The 20058-nt window shown below is 44.7% G+C and overlaps 1 protein-coding gene across 3 annotated transcripts in view; it reads right to left on the reverse strand.

Moving 5' to 3' along the window:
- Positions 1–20058, reverse strand: part of CNTN5 (contactin 5) — a 1171322-nt gene that overhangs the window by 275394 nt on the left and 875870 nt on the right. For all 3 annotated transcript variants that reach the window (XM_090030265.1, XM_090030258.1, XM_090030254.1), the window contains one exon: positions 1202–1304. In XM_090030265.1, coding sequence (XP_089886391.1) covers positions 1202–1304 — 103 coding nt within the window. The remainder of the gene's footprint in view (positions 1–1201; positions 1305–20058) is intronic.

The following is a 20058-nucleotide window of genomic DNA, read 5'->3' on the forward strand; positions in this document are numbered from 1 at the left end:
GGCTTCAACATGGCTGCCAAGTGCTGGCGGTCATGTGGCCAGAAGTTGGAGCTCTCCCCAGTGGCCACAGGGGCACATTGTAGGGCTGGAGGGACTTGGCAGTAGCTTGTGAAGACACCTGCCAAAAATCATTTGCTGGCCATTAGCTTAAAGCACAATAATTTTAGTCATACTTAAATGTATGTTTAGATGCACCCAAAAAGGCCAAAAGGAACTTACCATATAGCCACATACACACATGCTCTCCAATTATTACAGGGTACAATGATCATTCTCCTGTATACCTCTACCTATTTATGTCTCTGTATTGATTATGTACAGATAGAAAGTGATTTTCCTGAGTCCTGGACATTGCTTTTCAGCTCTGGATGAACATATACTATGACCACCAAACTTTAGTTTTGGCAAAGATAATGTATATGAATAATGTTAAGAATCTCCTGCTGGATCTCAAGGCAAAAAAGAATTCTGAGGTCAACTTTTCCTGATGAAAGGTATTATAAAATTGCAGGTCATTACTCTAGTCTCCTTATTACCTACTGACTTGCATGAAAAGGTCTAGGATATGCAAGATATTATGTCCCTGAACTCTAGCTAGCCAAACTTTTATAAATTAGATGACAGGTATTACCATAAACTAGGCATTGTAGAGAGAAATAGAAATAGAGTAATACAAAATGATGCAAACTAATTTTGACATAATTCATAATGTATACTATATCCTTAAAATATTTAGATTATTGTCTCATTTCTCATTTTTATCACAATCTATGGCACAGATTTGTTAAAGGCTCTGCAATAATAATAATAATAATAATTTATTCCCAATTAATACATTTTATAGGAAAAACTGGAATTATACAGTCTAATTTGCATTAACAATCCATGAATAAATAGGAGTGGGAAGTAGTTGATAAATAAAAGCATATGGCTGAAAATTTTCTTTTTTTCATTTATAAGAAAGTACTTTTCATGTAGAACCAGTATATTTCTAGCTTGTATACCTTACTGTGCATAGCACAGCATGAAATTTGTAACTGGTTACTTAGTCAGTTCCCATTTAGCTGATCTATAAAAACTTTGTCAATGCACAAAGGAACATCCGGTGAAAATGAAACTGTGTGAAATAACTGAACCAAAAATTGCATGTGTCACATTTTAATAAGCAATGGTGTCTAATTATGGGAGACTATGTACTTACTTGCCAAGAGCAAAGCACTCCATCTTAACGGTAGTTCCCTTAGCAGCTGTAACTGTATATGGAAAATGGACCTCAATTTTTGGCTCATATTCCCCCATCACACCTGGGAAATAAAGAATGGTTTTTAAAAGTGTTAAAAAAATATTCACTAATTCTCTCTAAGCCTAAAGATTTCATTGTGCAAACCACTGTTGTATGCTATATGGTGATTAAGTTTGTGACAAACAGAGATTATTTAAATTATTTTGACTTCCTTTGTTCAAATTCTATTCCTACATTAAAATATGAGATGGTGACTTCAAAGGTATTAAAAACATCACTTTCTACAAGCAAAGACTTATTTTCTCAAATATGCTTTGAAAATTTATAATTAAAAATATTAAAATGTGCATTCAATATTGCAGGTTTGAGAGTCTACATATACTGTAACTTTGCCAATTATTGATGGAGTGTAACTTAGACTGATAAATCAACCAGAATCTTAAAAACTGTCTGTCTTCTTAATAACCAGAGATTTTATGCCCTATTCTATCAAGAAAATTTTCACTTGACTAAAAAATGTTCAAATATTGTGAAAGTGTGAGTGTCACATAGAAAAAGAACAACATTTACACACACACAAAAAAAAAAAAATCAAGCCCAAAAATCCTCCCCACAGTTGGGATGCATGTACATTTATTTATTTATATTTTAGGTCCCAACAACATACTCAGTTAAGTTAAAAATAATCCAATAAACACATTCAGCACTCTTAAAAATATAAAGAACGAATCAGTGGAGTTATTCTAGATTTTCTCTTGGGTAACTGACAGTCTTGGAAAACTGGTGGAGTTTATACATGAAAGGGAGAGAGATTATATAAAGTGAAGTGAGGAGTTTGATTTGATGAGAGTCAAAGAGCAGAGCTCTCATATTCAGACTGGAAAAATAATGTGGTGTTAGCAGGGGTGATTTGGTTAGGCTAGAGATGAGGCAGCATGGATACATGAGATATGGAAGCCAAATGGCAAAGTCACATTTGCCAAATTAAGATTTGAGCATGGCCCATACAAAGCTCCTGGGGAAGGGAAATTGAGGAAAAGGGGAGTTTGGATGAATTTCAGTAGTCAACCAGACAAGAAATAAAGGACTGGATAAAAGCCCATTACAATCAATGGAGAGGATCCCTCTCAAATTCAGTGGTGGTATGAAAGCAACAGAACAAAGGAAGAGAAAAAGAGATGGAGGAAGAGAAAGTGATGGGAGAGTGGGAAAGAAAAGAAACAATGCTAAGCATGGAAACAAGAGACTAACCCTTGCAGTGGAAATGGAAAAAAATATAAGTGGTGGTTAGGGTGACCAACAGTCTAGCAAGAGGATTTAGGATTTATATGAGAACCCATCTGCTAATATCACTGTGAAGATTCACAGTGGGGGTCAAAAGGATCCATTTGGGACATTTTCTGCAACTGCAGGCAGTTATTATTCAGAAGTTCCCTTCTGCTCCCAGGGATTTATATCTATGTCTGAGAGGTCCTGGTTTATGTTTCTTCACCCAGGTAGAATCAGGCTAGAGAGAGATGAGGTTAACAAAATATTTTTTCATCAGTAATTGCTAATTAGCCAAATGAAAAGATGCATGAAATGCACAGGCTTTAATCAAATATTTGTTAGGAAAGTTTTACAAATCAAGGAGAGAATTTCCAGTCAATAAAAAAAAGGCAGCCCCCACTATCCATCAAAGCTATGAGAAAAGCCAAAACCTCAGTTATGCAAACATTTATGTGATCCCTAGGAGAGCTTGTTTTAAGTTGCTGCTCTACCAAACCACTAAGCTATAGAATATGTTTTGCTTGATGCATATTTATTTGTACAGAATGGAAGATTTCCTTCAGGAAAGACTCACTTGGTAGATAGGCAGAGACTTGTAACTAAGGGCATATACACAAGTGCAGACAGCCTGTTGTGGACATGCTCTAACTCATGGTGCTTAACACAAAACATCACAAGTTAGGGCACCACTGATCTCAACAGGAAATGGAGCCCCCTGCATCATGGGCCTGGCCCAGTCCCCCCCCAAGATCCCAGCAGGGGTAGCCAGGCTGGGCTCATAAGGTAGGGGGACTCCATTTCCTGCCCCCAGCCCAGGATGCTGCTGTCAAGATGCTTGTGCATGGGGCAGGGGGAGGAAGTAAGCACCCCCCACACCTCATGGGCTCAGCCTAGCTCCCCCAGGACCCCAGCAAAATAGCTGGGTTGGGCACATATAGCAGGGAGGCTCTCTTCCCCCGACAACCCCCACTGCTCAGGGAGGAGACAGAGGTTTTATGTCTCATCTCTGTGACAGCCCCAGGGATGAGGCTAATCTGGTGATTGCTCAGGCAAGCACCCCTCCATTCCACAAGGCAGCATGGGATGCAGGTAGAATTGCTGAAAATATCCTTTGCAGGGTACCTGTATGCAGGTTCCCTAAGGCCAGGGGTGGGCAAAATACAGCCCGTGGGCTGGATCTGACCCACCAGGCCATTTTATCCAGCCCATGGGGCCCCTAAAAATTCAGAAAGTTAATATTTATCTGCTCCTGGCTGCCTGTCAAAGATGACCCAGGGTAACTGGCAAGAGCCAGCAACAAGGTCATCCAGGTCCCGCCCCCCCAGCCTGGGGGGGGGAGGGGTTATATGTGTGTGGGTGGGTTTGTGTGTGCATGCAGTGAGTGAGGGGGAGAGAGAGACAGAGAGAGCAATGAGGGAGAGAGAAAGAAAGACAGAGAGTGTGTAGTGTGGAAAGCATGGGGGGTGTGTGTGTGTGTGTGTGCACGCGTGCATGCGTGCAGTGAGGGAGGGAGAGAGACAGTGTGTGTGTATTCATAGGGCAAGCCCCACAAGCACACACTACCATATATGCAGACCTCCACATCCATACCCCCGCATACATCACAGCCACCCTCCCCCCACACACAGCCCCCACAACCCTATACTCACCCACACCCCACATATCCACACACACACTTGCTCCCTCACCCCACACCCACACACCTCCACACCCCCTCAAACACCACAGACACCCTTCCCCCACACACAGCCCCCACACCCCACATATCCACATACACACACCCCCACATGCTCCCTCATTCCACATAGATTTATAGATTTCATAGATATTAGGGCTGGAAGGGACCTCGGGAGATCATCGAGTCCAGCCCCCTGCCCAAAGGGCAGGAAGCCAGCTGGGGTCATAGGATCCCAGCAAGATAAGCATCCAATTTACTCTTGAAGGTGTTCAATGTAGGTGCTTGAACCACCTCCGCTGGCAGACTGTTCCAGACCTTGGGGGCTCGGACAGTAAAGAAATTCTTCCTTATGTCCAGCCTGAAACGGTCTTGCAGGAGTTTGTGACCGTTCGACCTCATCATCCCTTGGGGCGCTCTGGTGAACAGACGTTCCCCCAGATCCTGGTGGTCACCCCTGAGAAACTTATAGGTGGCCATCAGATCACCCCTGAGCCTGCGCTTTTCCAGGCTAAAGAGTCCCATGGCTCTCAGCCTGTCATCGTAAGATCTGTTTTCCTGACCTCTGATCATGCGCGTGGCTCTCCTCTGGACTCTCTCAAGCTTCTCCACATCCTTTTTGAATTGTGGAGCCCAAAACTGGATGCAGTACTCCAGCTGCGGCCTCACCAAGGCCGAGTACAAGGGGAGAATGACGTCCCGGGATTTGCTCGAGAAGCATCTATGGATGCACGCCAGCATTTTGCTGGCTTTACTAGCCGCAGCATCGCATTGGAGGCTCATGTTCATCTTGTGGTCAATGATGACCCCCAAGTCTTTTTCTTCTGTAGTGCTAACCAACGTAGCACTGCCGAGCCTATAAGGGTGCTGCAGGTTTTTCTTCCCAAGGTGGAGAACCTTGCATTTTTCGGTGTTAAACACCATCAGGTTCTCATCTGCCCATTTGCTGAGCTTGTCCAGGTCAGCCTGGATCACCCGCCTATCCCCCAACAACCACCCCACACACTCAAATGCTCCCCCACACCCCAGATATCCACAGCCCCCCCATAAACCTATATCCACCCCCCTTTTGCCCCCCCCAGTATACAACAGTAAGACTTCCTTTTAAGCTCACCTGTGTGTACACTATACAAACACATGTAAATCAGGACAAAAATATTTTTTGAAATCAAATTAATGAAGTTACTGTTTGATTTTTAGAATATAATTTGGTATTTTTCTTTTTCTGAGATGGCAAACCCCCTTGCTGAAACAAGTACTTCTGAGGGTAAGGGGAGGGACTTCTGGTGGCAAAGGTTGGGAGTTGGGGCAGGACTTCCAGTCCCAATATGGTAACTGGGAGAGGGGAAGCACCTGTCAGGGGGCAGGGCTAACCACATGGCCCTTGACAGCTTGTTGAAATTCAGTAAGTGGCCCTCCGCCTGAAATAATTGCCTGCCCCTGACTAGGGTGCTCCACCTTAGCATGCTCCTGTCTGATACTTCATGAGATGAGGGTTAAATTTTTGCATGATCAGCCATTTTAAAAGCACTCAGCAGCCATGAATGTTTGGTATGTTACAGCTGTAGAGTGCTTTCAGGGGCCTCATTGCATGAAAAATGTAACTTCTGTAAGTGGCTAAAGCTTTCTAAAGACCAGTTGAATAGTGTAAACACTGGTATAATGGCTAATGTAGTGGTGAGTGGTTTTTGGTCTAAGACCCTTTCTGTCCCTTTCTTCCTTTCCCCTCTTTATTACAACCTGCTTCTCCCACCCCCTCCCTTCTGCTCCCCCCCCAAAATTAAAAGGGTTTCATTTTCACTATCCAAAATTAAAACAAATGACAAAACTTCAACTTTTTGACAAAACAGAAAATTTTTTGGCTAAGCCCAGTGCAGAGGGCTTGTGTCTCTGCTGTGTACATATATATTTATTAACTGCCTTAGGGAATGTGACATTAAATTTATCTCTGGGAAGTTTAATATTAGCTAGGATAGTTAGATACAACACACATAGGAATACAAAAGGAATGAAAGTAGAATAGAAAATATCATATGGAATATATATAAAATATATTTTAATACACAAACATAGAGACACACTTCTATCAAAATAAAGAAACTACTAATTTAGAGGTATAACATTTTTGAACACCTCCATAAATAACATTGGCTGAAATAATAATGATGTGTTGATTCTTATTAAAAGAGTTTTTGCATAACACATCTCACCCTTGCCCTGCATTCTTTTGAAGTCCACAAACCAAACAGGTCTGAGTCAGATCAATGCCAATACACAGGCAATGCAGGAGCTGCTGTTGATTATACATTCTGATGTCCAAATCAGTATTAAATAAATACCCTGGCAGGATTTTATGGGACACTGAGCTTGGAGAAACACTGTTTCTTGACTCTGATATAAAGTCAAGGCCATGACCACCTGCAATGATTAAAGATGAAACAATATTTTGCTTTCCAAAAACTGGGTCACTAATCCTGGTATTTTGGTTAAAATCAAAGCAATTAAATTCTACCTGAGACCTCCCTTCATTTATGATTCTTTTTGTCCTAAGCTGTTGTACTGTTTTATGCTATTAAACAATTGAAGTTTTTCTCCTCTGAAGCAGTTGAATTAAAAAAAAAAAGAATGACATGATTCTTGTTCCTAATTTATATAGTGTTCAGGAAGCACTGAAATTGAAGATACTCTCAGTCAAATCAGTTTCAGTTCTTTACTCAGGTAAACACTAACTAGTTCATACCTCCTGTGTAAATATAAATATCAAATACTCCATTCATGACACATTCATTTCATGGTCCTCATGAGATGCTGATTTCCTAACATTTTGTACTTTGTCATGTTATTGTGAACTATTTTATGGTTCAATATTGCAGGAACTGACAGCAAGATATAATACAAGTGTTCTGCAATCACTTGGTCTCTAGACCATGGCAAGACTACTCATGTAAGAAGGCTGGGGAGAAAAAAGAAAGTCTATTATTTTAACACCATATTTTTCATTTTTATTATTTATGATCTCAGAATTCAGGAAGGTTACTATATTTGCCTGGGCATCAAGGGCAAATTTCTCAAAGCCTTGTCTCCCCCTACATGTAATCACTTTGAAATACCTGGTGTATGTCAAGGTTTTTTATCTTTACCTATTTTTGTGCTGGTCACTACAATTTAGCAATTGCAAACTAGTCAGAATTTGCCTATTCATCTGGAATTTCATTTAATTTGTATCACACTTTAGAAAGAGGTAAAAATGAGCCTGAATGTTCAACACATTTCTACTGTATGTATTAATTTCAATAATATTTAAGGTATCAGCTTGCCTCTTTTTTTTGACATTTGATTAAGGGTTTAAAGGCTTCTTAAATCATTTAGTTATCAGACCTGATATATATAATTTATGTCTTGTAATTAAACAGCTACCAAGGTAGTTCAGAAATTTAAGAATGCATACAGTGAAAACATGGTATAAATAGAGAACAGGAAAAACTACAGATAACACAGTACCATTAAAGATTGAGCTGTACCTGTGATTCCTCTCCTAGGACCTCTGCTGATATCCCTTTTGCATGACAGGGCTGTGCAAAGCTTCAGTAGCTGATTCAATATAGAGGAGATTTGGCCTGATTCAGAGACCGAATCTCTGAATCTGAATTGAATCGGGAGACCAAGTAAAAGCTCCAAATCGATTTGACACATCTAAATCAATTTGGAAATGCTTCAGAAAAGATTTGGCGAATTCAGAGATTCGGCCATAGACTAAACAGCTGGTAAATCTGTTGGGGTTGGGGGAGGGGGCAGGGAAGGGAGGGAAGGAGTGTGGGGGAGGGATTGAGGCTGGCATTAGGACAAGCTGCCCAGCTGCAGTGGGGGGTGCATTACTTGGGGAGGGAGGCGAGGGGCATGGGATGCAGGCGTGGCAGCACTGGGAGCAAGGGCTCTGCCCTGCTTCTGTTTGCCCAGCCAGGGTGTGCAGGGGCAGGATGCGGGTATAGCTTGATCCAGGCGGAAGAGGGCAAGTGGTAGCAGGGCATAGGCCGCACTCCCAGCGCTATCGTGCCTGCATCTTGCACCTGTTTCATGCTGGCTGGCAAGTGGCATCAGGGCAGAGCCCCTGCTCCCAGTGCTGATGCAGAGCCCCCCTGTTCAGTGTGGGGCAGTGGGGGGGCAGCAGAGATTGCCTCCCTGCCTGGCACCTGTATGGCACCCGCCCCATGGCATGGGTGCGGTGTGGCTTGGCAGGGTGCCATGTACTGTCTGGGAGCTAGGGTGGCTCCAGCAGTCAGCTGGAGCCTGGCAGCACTCAGCTTCAGTGGCCCCAGCTCCCAGACAGCTGCTGCACAGATGCCAGATGGGCGGGGTTATATGCACTGCCCCCAGCTGCCCCATGCTGTGCAGGGGAGCTCTGCCACTCCTGCATCCAGTGGATACACGGCTTTTTTTTTTTTTTTAAGAGCTCTGCAATCACTGGCTGCAGCAGTGGTGATCAGGGGCCTTTGGGTGCTCTTGGCAGAGTCCCCCCCCATGCAGTGCAGGGTAGTGGAGATCACCCCCTCATCCAGCACCCATGCAGCAGCTGTCACATGGCATGGGTGCAGCATGGCTCAGCAGGGCACTGTGCACTGTCTGCAAGATGGGATAGCTTCAGCAGTCAGCCGCAGCCCAGCAGCACTCAGCCCCAGCAGCTCCAGCCCCCAGGCAACACACAGCTCCCTGCTAAACTGCAGTGCACCCCTGCCATGGGGCAGGTAATGCATGGGTGCCAAGTGGGGGTGGGGGAGTGATCCTCACTGCCCAACACTGCCCCACACTGTGGGGGGCTCTGTCATGAGTTCCCAGAGGCCCCAATCGCCACTCCTGCAGCCAGTTTTAGTTTTTTTTTAAGTTCTGGGACTAGGCTGGGGCTGGTTGGGGGTGGGGCTGGGCAGGGCAGCCATGGGGATTTCTCCCATGGCAGTTCCCACCCAGGAAGAGGCAGTCGTAGGCAGAGGAGCCGCAGGAGAACCTGCAGCCACTCGGTTGTGCCTGCCTCTCCCAGGCCGATCCGAATCACTGAATCTCTCTGAATCTTCTGAAGCTGATTCAGCCTAATTGATTCAGGGCAGTGATCCAGATCTCCAAATCAAATCACTGTCCTCCAAATCTGCTGACTCTGAATCCAAATCGAATACCTCTCTATTTGCACAGGCCTACTGCATGACAAGCTTCTATTAGCACTTATTCCAGAATGGAACCTCACCACACTTGAGTGATTATCAGGTTACAAAATCTCCTGTTTCACCAGTCATAATCCCTCATTGGGTGTGTCCAGATCAGCGCGGTCGTGTAGTATGCATCATACTGCACTGTCTGGAGTTCTCCGCACTGCAAGGGTACATTGCCTAGAGTATGCTGTTCCATTTTTTTTTTCTGCAGTTTTCTTGACCCCTGGAAATCCAGGTATTAAAAAAAAAAAGCAGGAAAAAAAACCTGAAGCAGCTCACGCTCGGGCAGTGTGCGCTGCTAAAAAGTTGGACCGGGACGCTTGAAGCCGTGCTGCAGCTACTGGGCAGGCTCCACCTAGTAGGATCACTGTGGCTGCAGCTCCAAAAGGCCCCCAGGACTCCAGGTAAGACTGCTGGGGCCAGCACAGTGCTGGCCCCAACCTCCCCTATGCCACCTGGGGCAACTTGCTGTGCACCAAAGCATGTGTGGCACAGATGTTCGCTGCTGCTACTTGTCCCCAGGGAACCAAATGTCCACACACATCTGGATGCACCCATATAGCCCAAACTTGATTTGGATCCAGCTATAGAATCCTCTCTGGGAGCTAATGTGAAATGCAGTGATTCAAGACACCTTCTTTAGTGGATAAGCATGATTTAGTGGATCAGGAGGGGGAAAAATAACAAGCAGCAAGAAACAGCATAAAAACAATTAAAGTTGCAATGCTTTCTGTCTAACATGAAATAACTTTTCTTGCTTGTTTAAGCAGACCTTGGGTTATTCCTGCCCCTTCTTCCCTTCTATGTCAAAGGATCAGCTTGCCTCTTTCCAGCCCCGCCCCAAATCTCTCCACTTTTCTGTTTCAAAATCAAAGTTGTTTGTTTTTGTGTCCCACCAGGCTTTTTCCTTGCCAGCCAGAGGTAAACTGAGATGAAAATTCAAAGGTAATGACACCTATATTGTCTTGCTGAGTACTGAAAATAGGACTGATCTGAAATCATTGCCTGCTTTCCAGGCCTAAGTCAGTCCTTGCAGGAATTAACTCTTTGTAGTTGCATAAGAACAATCAAATGAACCACGGCAGATAACATTCATAAAGGTAAATCTGGTATCTTTTCCATTTGTCTTGCATACAAATATTTTTTGCTACATTTCATGAATAAACCATTCTTTCTTAATCCCCACAGTAAGGTACTTTATAACAAAGCCAAGAAAATTCATTAAGTCTGGAATGTTTCACTTTATAAGAGGGGAGAAATATGGTCCATGTGGTGGGTTCAAGCATAAAACTCAGGAGATGTTGGCTATTCTCCTCAAATGTCATTTGTGCAGCTCAGCCCAGATCTAAAGAGGGACTTAGGTATGGTAATGCCAAAGAAAGTATTTAGGTACCTGATTACAGAAACGGAATCCACAGCATTGATTTAGGGTGCTGAAATTCCTTAAATAGTAAACGGGGGTTGTAAGACACCTCTGGTCTTCATAAAAGCCAGCATACTGAGAAGGATGATGCTTAAGAAAATCAATAGAAAATGCTGAAGAGAGGAGAAACCAAAATGCCATCTTTCTCCTGGACTCAGACATGCATGGGATACTGGAATTCCTAGCCCCAAACTCCCTCTTACACCTATACACCTAAGTCATCTCTTAAAGTTGGAATTACCTTTTTTGTTGTTTACAGAATAATGGTAGTACACACATTTTATATTGCAACCTAATTGTTAGACCACTCATCCAGGAATTGTAAGACCCGTGTTCAATGTCATCCTCCATATGAGGTGTTCAAACGCACATCTCTCACCTCCAAGGAGAGAATCTTAACAATCAAACTGTCATCTAGGTTTTAGTTGATGTTGGGGATGGGGTATGTGGGACAGTCTTCATACATCTTGTGGATGACCAAGAACATAAGATTCGTGGTATCAAAGAAGGAGAACAAGGAAGTAATGAGGCATTCTGTGAGGGGGAAGTCATGGCTTTGTAACCTTACTCCCACTTTCACATTTCATATAATAACTGCTAAATGTAGAAAGCATAAGCAGTCACAAGGAACCATGACTCTCTCTTCAAGAGGAAGTATCAACATCACTGAGCTAGTCACACATCTTCTTGTATTCAGTCCCTCTGTTTATCTTTTTGAATGAAAGCAGGTGTGGGCATGTTGTATGTAAACTCAATAATGCTGGTGTTGTTGAAGCAGAATCATGGTTGTACACACATTTGTTATGAGCCTGCCTACCAGATTGGGTTCCTCAGGGAGCATCTAGTTTGTGTACAGCTTTATCTGCCAAGATGCTCAGCTCAGCTAACTGGTAATCAACTTGGCATAGAATCACAGAAAATCAAGAGGTTATCTAGTCTAAACCCCTGCTCAAAGCAGGACCATACCCAACTAGATCATCCCAGTCAAGGCTTTGTCTAGCCAGGTCTTAAAAACCTCCAAGGATAAAGATTCCACAACCTCTCCAGGCAGGCTGTTCCAGTGCTTCACCACCCTCACAGTAAGAAAGTTTTTTCCTAATATCTAACCTCAACTTCCCTTGGTGCAACTTGAAACCATTGCTCCTTGTTGTTATCTGCCACTACTGAGAACAGTCTAGCTCCATCCTCTTTGGAACCAGCCTTCAGGTAGTTGAAGGCTGCTATTAAATCTCCCCTCAGTCTTCTCTTCTCCACAATAAGTAAGTCCAGTTCCTTCAGCCGCTCCTCAGAAATCATGTGACTTCTAACCTGGGGGTTCTCAAACTTTGTGATACTGCAACCATGAGTGCTGGATGGCAGTGGCAGGGGATGGATAGCTCACACGTAGTAGCCGCTGTCCACCACTTCATGCCAATACTGCATGCCACTTCTCTGTGCTGCTGCAGTACCCCCTAGGAAGTTTGCGGCCCCCTTTTAAGTTGCTTGCGACCTCCTGGGGGGCACAAGCCACAGTTAGAGAACTCCGCTCTAACCATTTTCATTGACCTCAGCTGGACTCTCTCCAATTTGTCCATATCGTCTCTGCAGTGGGGGGCTCAAAACTGGACATAGTACTCTGGATATGGTTTCATCAGTGCTACACGAAGGAAGAGTCACTTCCATCCATTTGCTGACAATGCTCCTACTAATGCAGCCCACTATGCTGTTAGCATTCTTCACAACAAGGGCACACTGTTGACTCATATTTAGCTCATTGTCCATAACCTTCAGCTCCTTTTCCACACAGTTGATGCTTAGCTAGTTGGTCCCCAGCCTGTACCAGTGTATAGGATTGATATGTCTTAAATGCAGAACTTTTTAACTTGTTATTGAACTTCATGAATTGGGAGCCATTGGGAAGATATTTTGTGAGATGACTGAATACTGTGGTAAAAGGTACCTAAGTACCATATAAATGCTGTAAACATTATTGATTGAGGACTATTTAGTAGGAGTAATGGAATAATCAAATCAGAGAAAATAGGTCTGGAAGAGACCATAGAACATATTCCAGTCCCAGCTCCTTGCTCGAAGAAGGAAGCTCATCCCAGCCAAAACTATCCCAGAAAGATGCTTGTTTAGCCTACTCTTAAAAGCAACATATGATGGAGATTCCACCACCTCTCTATGTAATCTTGTCCAGTGTTTACCACTGTCATAGTTAGAAAATTCTTCAGAATATCAACATCTAAATCTCCTTTACTGTATTTTAAGATTGTTATTTCTTGTCCTGTCTTATTTCAACAAACAATTGTTTGCAAGTCATAACATAATAGAGAGGTAGATCTGGAAGGGACCTCCAGAGATCATCTAGTCCAACCCTCACCCTGAGGCAGAATCATCTCTGTCAAAACCATCCTATAAAAATCAATTGTCCAACCTCTTAAAATTATACAATTACAATTAACCCTGACAAAAAGACAGGACATAACACCCTAACCTTTCACAGGTAAAGCAGGGGGGACCACAGCATCCAATGTGCTGCTGTTGTTAAAAAATGCTCAACAAATCCAAAGAGGGGGGTCACACCCTCCACCACAGAGAAAGGCAAAACCCCCCATAAACCCCACTAATATGACCATGAAGTAAAACTCCTCCATGACCCCAAATATGGCAATTGGTCTGACCATGAGCAGACGGGCAAGACCCTCTGGGTAGGCTAAAGTCCCAGAAGGATGATGGGCACCCCTTAGTCAAAATCCCCAACCTTGGCTCTAGCCAGTGCCTAATGCTTTAAAAAAAGGCTTGAAGGCTTAAAAAAATAAAAATAAGGCTGAACACCCCCTCCACCCCCCCAAAAAGAAGCCCTAACAAACCTCAAAAAACCCTGACACATGTAGCAGCAGGAGAGGAAAAAAAATCCTCCCAGTCCCATGCAGCAACCAGCAAAACCCAGAAGTACAGGAAATACCCGTGTTCTACTATGGGTAGAACCTTGTCTTGCACCTAATGCTGTTGCAGCCCAAACTGTATTCACTTTTTGTGCAGCTGTATCACACTGTCTGCAACATTGAATCTAATCTATCAAGACACCCAGTTCTTTTTCCATAGTGCAGCCACGTACCACCCTGATTATTTCTGATTATTCATCCTGAGGTGTAACACCTTGCATTTGCCAGGATTTAATTTCATCCTGTCAACTCCAGCCTAATTTTGCAATCTGTCAACATCTCTGAATTGAGTTCCTGTCCTCTAACACAGGGGTCATCAACTGGGGGTACTTGGGAAGGCCCTAGGAGGTATGTGCAGGTGGGGACAGAGTGCTACCACCCACCACCCCATGCCACTGCCTCCCAGGAGCCAGGGCGAGGACAGCAGCACCCCTCTGTGGGCCACAAGGGTGTTGCCTAGCTGGTCAGATGTAGTGGGGGTGAGGCTCAGCCCCCCCCCCCCACATCAGCTTGCTCCCATGCCACTCCATGCTGCCACCACTCCACATTCAGCCATGTACCACCCCCTCCACCGGACACCACCACCCACCTCCCTGCTCCGCATCCAACCGCTAGGGGTACACTTATTTTAAAAGGTTGAAAACTCCTGCTGTAACATGTTTGCAATCCTTCCCAGTTTCATGTTGGCTACAAACTTGTTCAAGAATCTCGGTACTGGGCAGTGCTGGACTCGCAGGGGACAGGGCCATGCCAGCCAAGCTGTCTGCTGAGAGTGATGCTGCCGAGCAGAGTACGGGGCTGAACTCAGCAGTCAGCAGTACCGCTAACAGTGGACAGAGCTGGGTTCAATGCTCAGCTGGCATGGCCCAAGCAGCACTGCTCACAGGGATGAGCACCAAGCCCAGCACCGACTTATATACCATGCCTATGAAAATCCTAACTTTTTGCACTGGAAAACCAGGGTCGGCCTATACACCATGAAATACATTACTTGGTCAGAGAAGAAGATCACCTTTGTTTCATATAATTTGTTCTTAGCAAATCCATGATGAGTGCTGGTGATCCACCTTTCCTCCTCCAGATGCTTGCAAATGGCCTTCCTTAGGATATGCTTCAGTAACTACTCTGGTATTAAGGATAGGATAACCAGTTTGTAGTTCTGTGGGTCCTTCTTTTGCCTTTTTTTAAAGAGAGAAATTATATTGCTACTTTTCCAGTCCTCTGGTACTTGGCCCATCTCCCATGACCTGATGAAGATCATTGCCAAGGGCTCTGAGATCTCCTCTGCCACTTGCTTCAGTACCCTGAGATGAATTTCACCAGGCCCTAATGACTTGAATTCATTTGGACTCATCTAAATTCCAAGATGGTCTTTTCTGATTAAGTTTGTGGATCATACCAAGGTGTGGGGAAATGTGGGCATGTGGGAGGATAGGGCTAGGATCCAGGATAACTTTCACAGACTGGAATCTTGGGCGGAATAAACTGGATGAAGGATGAAGTTTAACAGGGATAAGTGCAAAGGCCTTCACCTAGGTAGGAAGAACCCTCATCACAACTACACGATGTGTGGGAACCCACTGGATGGCACAACATCTGAACAAGACCTGGGGGTCACGATCGACTGAAAGATGAAGATGAGCCAGCAGTATGATGAGGTTGCCAGAAGGGAAAATATAACTCAGGCATGCATCAGCCAATGTGTGGCTAATAGATCCAGGGAGGTACTCCTCCCTCTGTACTCAGCACTGGTGAGCCCTCAGCTGGAGTACTGTGTTCAGTTCTGAGCACTACACTTCAAGAAGTACATGGATAAACTTGAGATGGTACAAAGAAGGACCAGGCATATGGTCAAGGGCATGGAGGCTAGGCTGTACAAGGAGAACTCCAAGAATTAGACCTGTTCAGCCTAAGTAAGAGAAGGAGAAGAGGTGACTTGATAGCCACCTACAAGTGTGTCAGAGGTGAGCACCAGGATCTAGGAGAGCAACTCTTCATGAAAGCAGCCCAAGGGAGGATGAGGACCAATGGACATAAGCTAATAGAGGGTAAATTCAAGCTAGATATAAGAAAGAACTTCTTCTCTGTTAAGGGTCACCAGAGTCTGGAACACACTCCAGCAGATGTGGTGCAATTACCATACTTGGAGGTGTTCAAGAGAAGGCAGGACAGGCACCTTGTTGAGCTTGTCTGAACTCAGTAACTTCTTGCCCATGGTAGGGGACCAGACTTGATAATCTTACAGGTCCCTTCTAGTTCTATGTTTCGATGATTTCTGTTATCCCAACCCTCAGCTTGTCCTCTTCTGTATCTAAATGATCCTTGTTAGCTATCTGGCTGCCACTGAATATTTTTGTCAAGGCTGTAGAAAAGCAGATGTTGAGTATCTCCATATTATTTGCATCTTCTGTTAAGAGTTATTCATGACTATTTATTAGTACACCCACAGCTTTTTGGTCTTCTTTTTCTGGCCAACATACATATAGGACTTTTTTGTTGTCATTAACCTTGCTTGCCAGGTCCAATTCATTCTTTATTTTTCCCTTCCTGATTTTTCTCCTTGCAGGTCCTTGCTATTGATATGCTTCTATGGTGACCTGCCCATTTTTTCATTATCTGTATGCTTTCCTTTTGCCTTTGAAGCATTCTAGAAGCTTCTTGTGCAGCCACATTTGTCTCTTACCATTCATACTGTGGTTCCATCATGTCAGAAAAGTTATTTGTTGGGCTTCTAATACTGTGCCCAGGAAGCTTCCAGCCCTCCTGGGTGCTTTTAACCTTCAGTCTGTCTTTCCATGATACCATACAATAGATGCTTCTCAAGCAAATCCCAGGATGTCCTTCTCCCCCTGTACTCAGCTTTGGTGAGGCTGCAACTGGAATATTGTATCTAGTTTTGGGCTCCACAATTCAAAAAGGATGTGGAGAAGCTTGAGAGAGTCCAGAGAAGAGCCACGCGCATGATCAGAGGTCAGGAAAACAGATCTTACGATGACAGGCTGAGAGCCATGGGACTCTTTAGCCTGGAAAAGCGCAGGCTCAGGGGTGATCTGATGGCCACCTGTAAGTTTATCAAGGGTGACCACCAGGATCTGGGGGAACGTCTGTTCACCAGAGCGCCCCAAGGGATGATGAGGTCGAACGGTTATAAATTACTGCAAGAGTGTTTCAGGCTGGACATAAGGAAGAATTTCTTTACTGTCCGAGCTCCCAAGGTCTGGAACAGCCTGCCATCGGAGGTGGTTCAAGCACCTGCACTGAACACCTTCAAGAGCAAACTGGATGCTTATCTTGCTGGGATCCTATGACCCCAGCTGACTTCCTGCCCTTTGGGCAGGGGGCTGGACTCGATGATCTTCTGAGGTCCCTCCCAGCCCTAATGTCTATGAATCTATGACTCTATTAGCTCCTTGAGTTGTGTGAAATCCAAGTTTTTGAAATCTAACATCCAAATTCTGCCAACCTCATGCTTTCAGAGCGCAAAGAAGCATTCTGACAGAAGGCAACCCACTGCGATGATGGGGACAGAGCTTTGCTGGCCTCGTTCCCCCCACACACACCCTATTGCCTGCAGGTGATGCAGGGAGGGAATGGGCCTGGGCCCAATATGGGTGTGTGGCCCAGACCCCAAGCGGCAGGAGGGAATGGGGAGCAGGCCCAGATGGGGGGGGCGGGGCTCCATCCCCATCCGCTCCTCCCGCTTATCATTCTGATGGGCATTTGGCTAGTTCCAGTCATAAGAGCTGTCCCATCAGGTCTCCAATCAGCCAGTTCTTTTCACAGAGCTGTGATTTCCTGCTCATCTTATTTATTGTCCATATTTCTTGCATTTGTATACATACATAGTGGGTACCTCTACATTTGCACTTTACTACAGAGCTAACTAATTCGCTCCTCAGTAAATGTCAGGTACAGCCTGACACTATCTTACAGTGTAGTTACTGTGCTGAACAGAACATGTAGATGGTGACCAGGGCTGGCTGGGGCATGATAGTGCAAAAGTGTGGGGGCTGCCTGCCTCTGAGCCACCACTCTTTAGCACCCTGCAGCACCCTTGTGCTCCAGCCAGCCCCTTTGCCTGCTACTGGCATGTGGAACCTGGGTCTGACCCCCTGAGTCCCCTGCCAGCCCAGGGCTGCTGTTCCCCAGCTCAAACTGCTGCAGTCCAGGGCATAGCATCTGCATATGTACCCTGGACTGCAGCAGTTTGAGCATCTACGCATGCCATTAAAGTGCCATGATAAACTCTGGTGCAAACTGTGCTGGAATTTATATTATAGCGTATGTGCACCTAGTATGTATTTTGCACTCAGCCTTCTTGTTTTCCTTTTCCGTAACTTATTGCTGTCTTGTGATTTTCTGGCCCTATCCCAGAGATAAGCTGCATCTTCTTGTCCTTACCCTCTGGATCGTTTGCTTTGTTGTTTGAGCATTTTATCCACTATGCCCCATGAAACTTAGTTTTCTAGGTTTTACTACAACCTCTTCACTAGGTTAGCCAGATGATGCTCAAAGATGATCTTTATAGTTGTGGTCAGGTGGGTCCTATCTCTTCATAGCAGTTCTTCACAGAATATCCACCTGTTATTGGAGAACCCCAAACCTTCACAATAACACCACCATCTCAGCCATGCATTTACTTCCATGATATAATGGTCCCTGCCTGGGCCCTTGCCTTCCACAGGGAGCATTGATGAAAACACCACTTGTGCTCTAGGCTTCTTTTAAGTTATGATTAAGTGCTCCTCAAACTTTTTTGACAAAGTAGATTGAGCTGTTCTGAGAAATATTGTTGGTGTGTACATAGACAAGCAAGAAAGGGTAGTGGTCTGAACAATGGATAAGCTGTGGCAGTCTATCCATGACATTCTGCATTCAGGCTCTAGGCAGACAGCACACCCCTGGGGCCCCAAATCTGAATGACAAACTGGTACTTCTGTTCCCCACAGAAGGGAGCCACCAACTACTACCACTCCTACTTGGTGTAATGGTTTTAGAGCCCCAACCCCTTGGGCTCTGCACTTCCTGCTCTCTTCTACAGAGTCCTTTGAGTCCTGCTGATGTTGTTACTTCTGCCTTTTCCTTAGCTGTTCCACTGCAGAGTATATTAAAGCAATTGCTGACTTCAGTCTGCTCATCTTTGATTCTTGGGACCTTCCTTCTTTGTGTAGTTACAAGCTACCACTTCTCCTCTTTTCCCTTTGGTCTTCCCAGTGCCAGACTCTCATAATTCCTGTCTAAATATTTTTCCTTTTCCTTGATATAAAGTAGCATGGATACCTGTTCTTCCAGTCTTTCAATCTTTTCCTCCAAGGCAGACACCAGCTTACAATTGGTGCAGATGAAGTGGTTTTTACCCTCTAGGAGGAACACAAAATGTATACACATGCCCCAGTGTGTTCTAATTAGAATGCTTCAGTGTGCTGCAGCATCTCATGCATTCAGTGTTCCACATTTCAAAATGATGGTGGGGGCACTTTAACTAAAGCTCATTGAATTATAATGGCTATCAGGAGCCACCCTAATAAACCCTCTCCCCACCCCTTCCCGCACCCCAGAGCACATGTATAGGCACCCAAACACTGCATATCCTAGCATGTTGTGACTGCAGACCTAACCTCCGTATGTACCTATTTTGCTCCTGGGAGGACACATAGGCTGTAAACAAGCAAACAAACAAACAAACAACTCAATCCCCACAAAAAACTGACTAAACACACGTTCTCTTTCTCTCTCTCCTCTTCCCAGCTCCCTCCTACAGTGGACTATCTAGACAAACTCCCTCTAGCCTCTGTTCTCTAGGAAGCAGTTTCATTGGGTACCTGTACACATGCCTGACCCTTGCACTGATGTGTCCTAATAAAATGTGTCAGAGCAGACTCGATTGAGTCTGCTGGAGCATGCTAATTAGCAGCCTTGGTGTCATATGTATTCAGTATCCCCCACACTTCAAAATGGTGGCAGGGGTGCTCTAAAGTCGACAAATGAGGTTGAGATCAGCACCCCCGCCACCATTTTAAAGCACAGGATACTGAATACATGAGATGCTGTAGGTGCTTTAATTAGAGTGGCTCCTGTAAGCTAATTAAAGCACCTCTCCCCTCCACCCTGAAATGCATGTAAAGATGCCCATTTAGACCAACCTTTTGTAAGGCTGTCTACCCTAGCTCCACCCCACAGTTAGCTAAACCAGCCCCACACAGAGCAAGCCTTGTTAATCAATCAGTGACTCCAGAGGGAGGAAAAAAAATAACTATTACTACTAGCTTAGGTAGTCTCTCTTTCACTTACTCACATACACATTTCACACTAGGGAAACA

The sequence above is a fragment of the Crocodylus siamensis genome, chromosome 1 (assembly GCF_052110815.1).
Source record: "Crocodylus siamensis isolate JL-2025a chromosome 1, ASM5211081v1, whole genome shotgun sequence".
In the NCBI taxonomy this organism is placed as follows: Eukaryota; Metazoa; Chordata; order Crocodylia; family Crocodylidae; genus Crocodylus; species Crocodylus siamensis.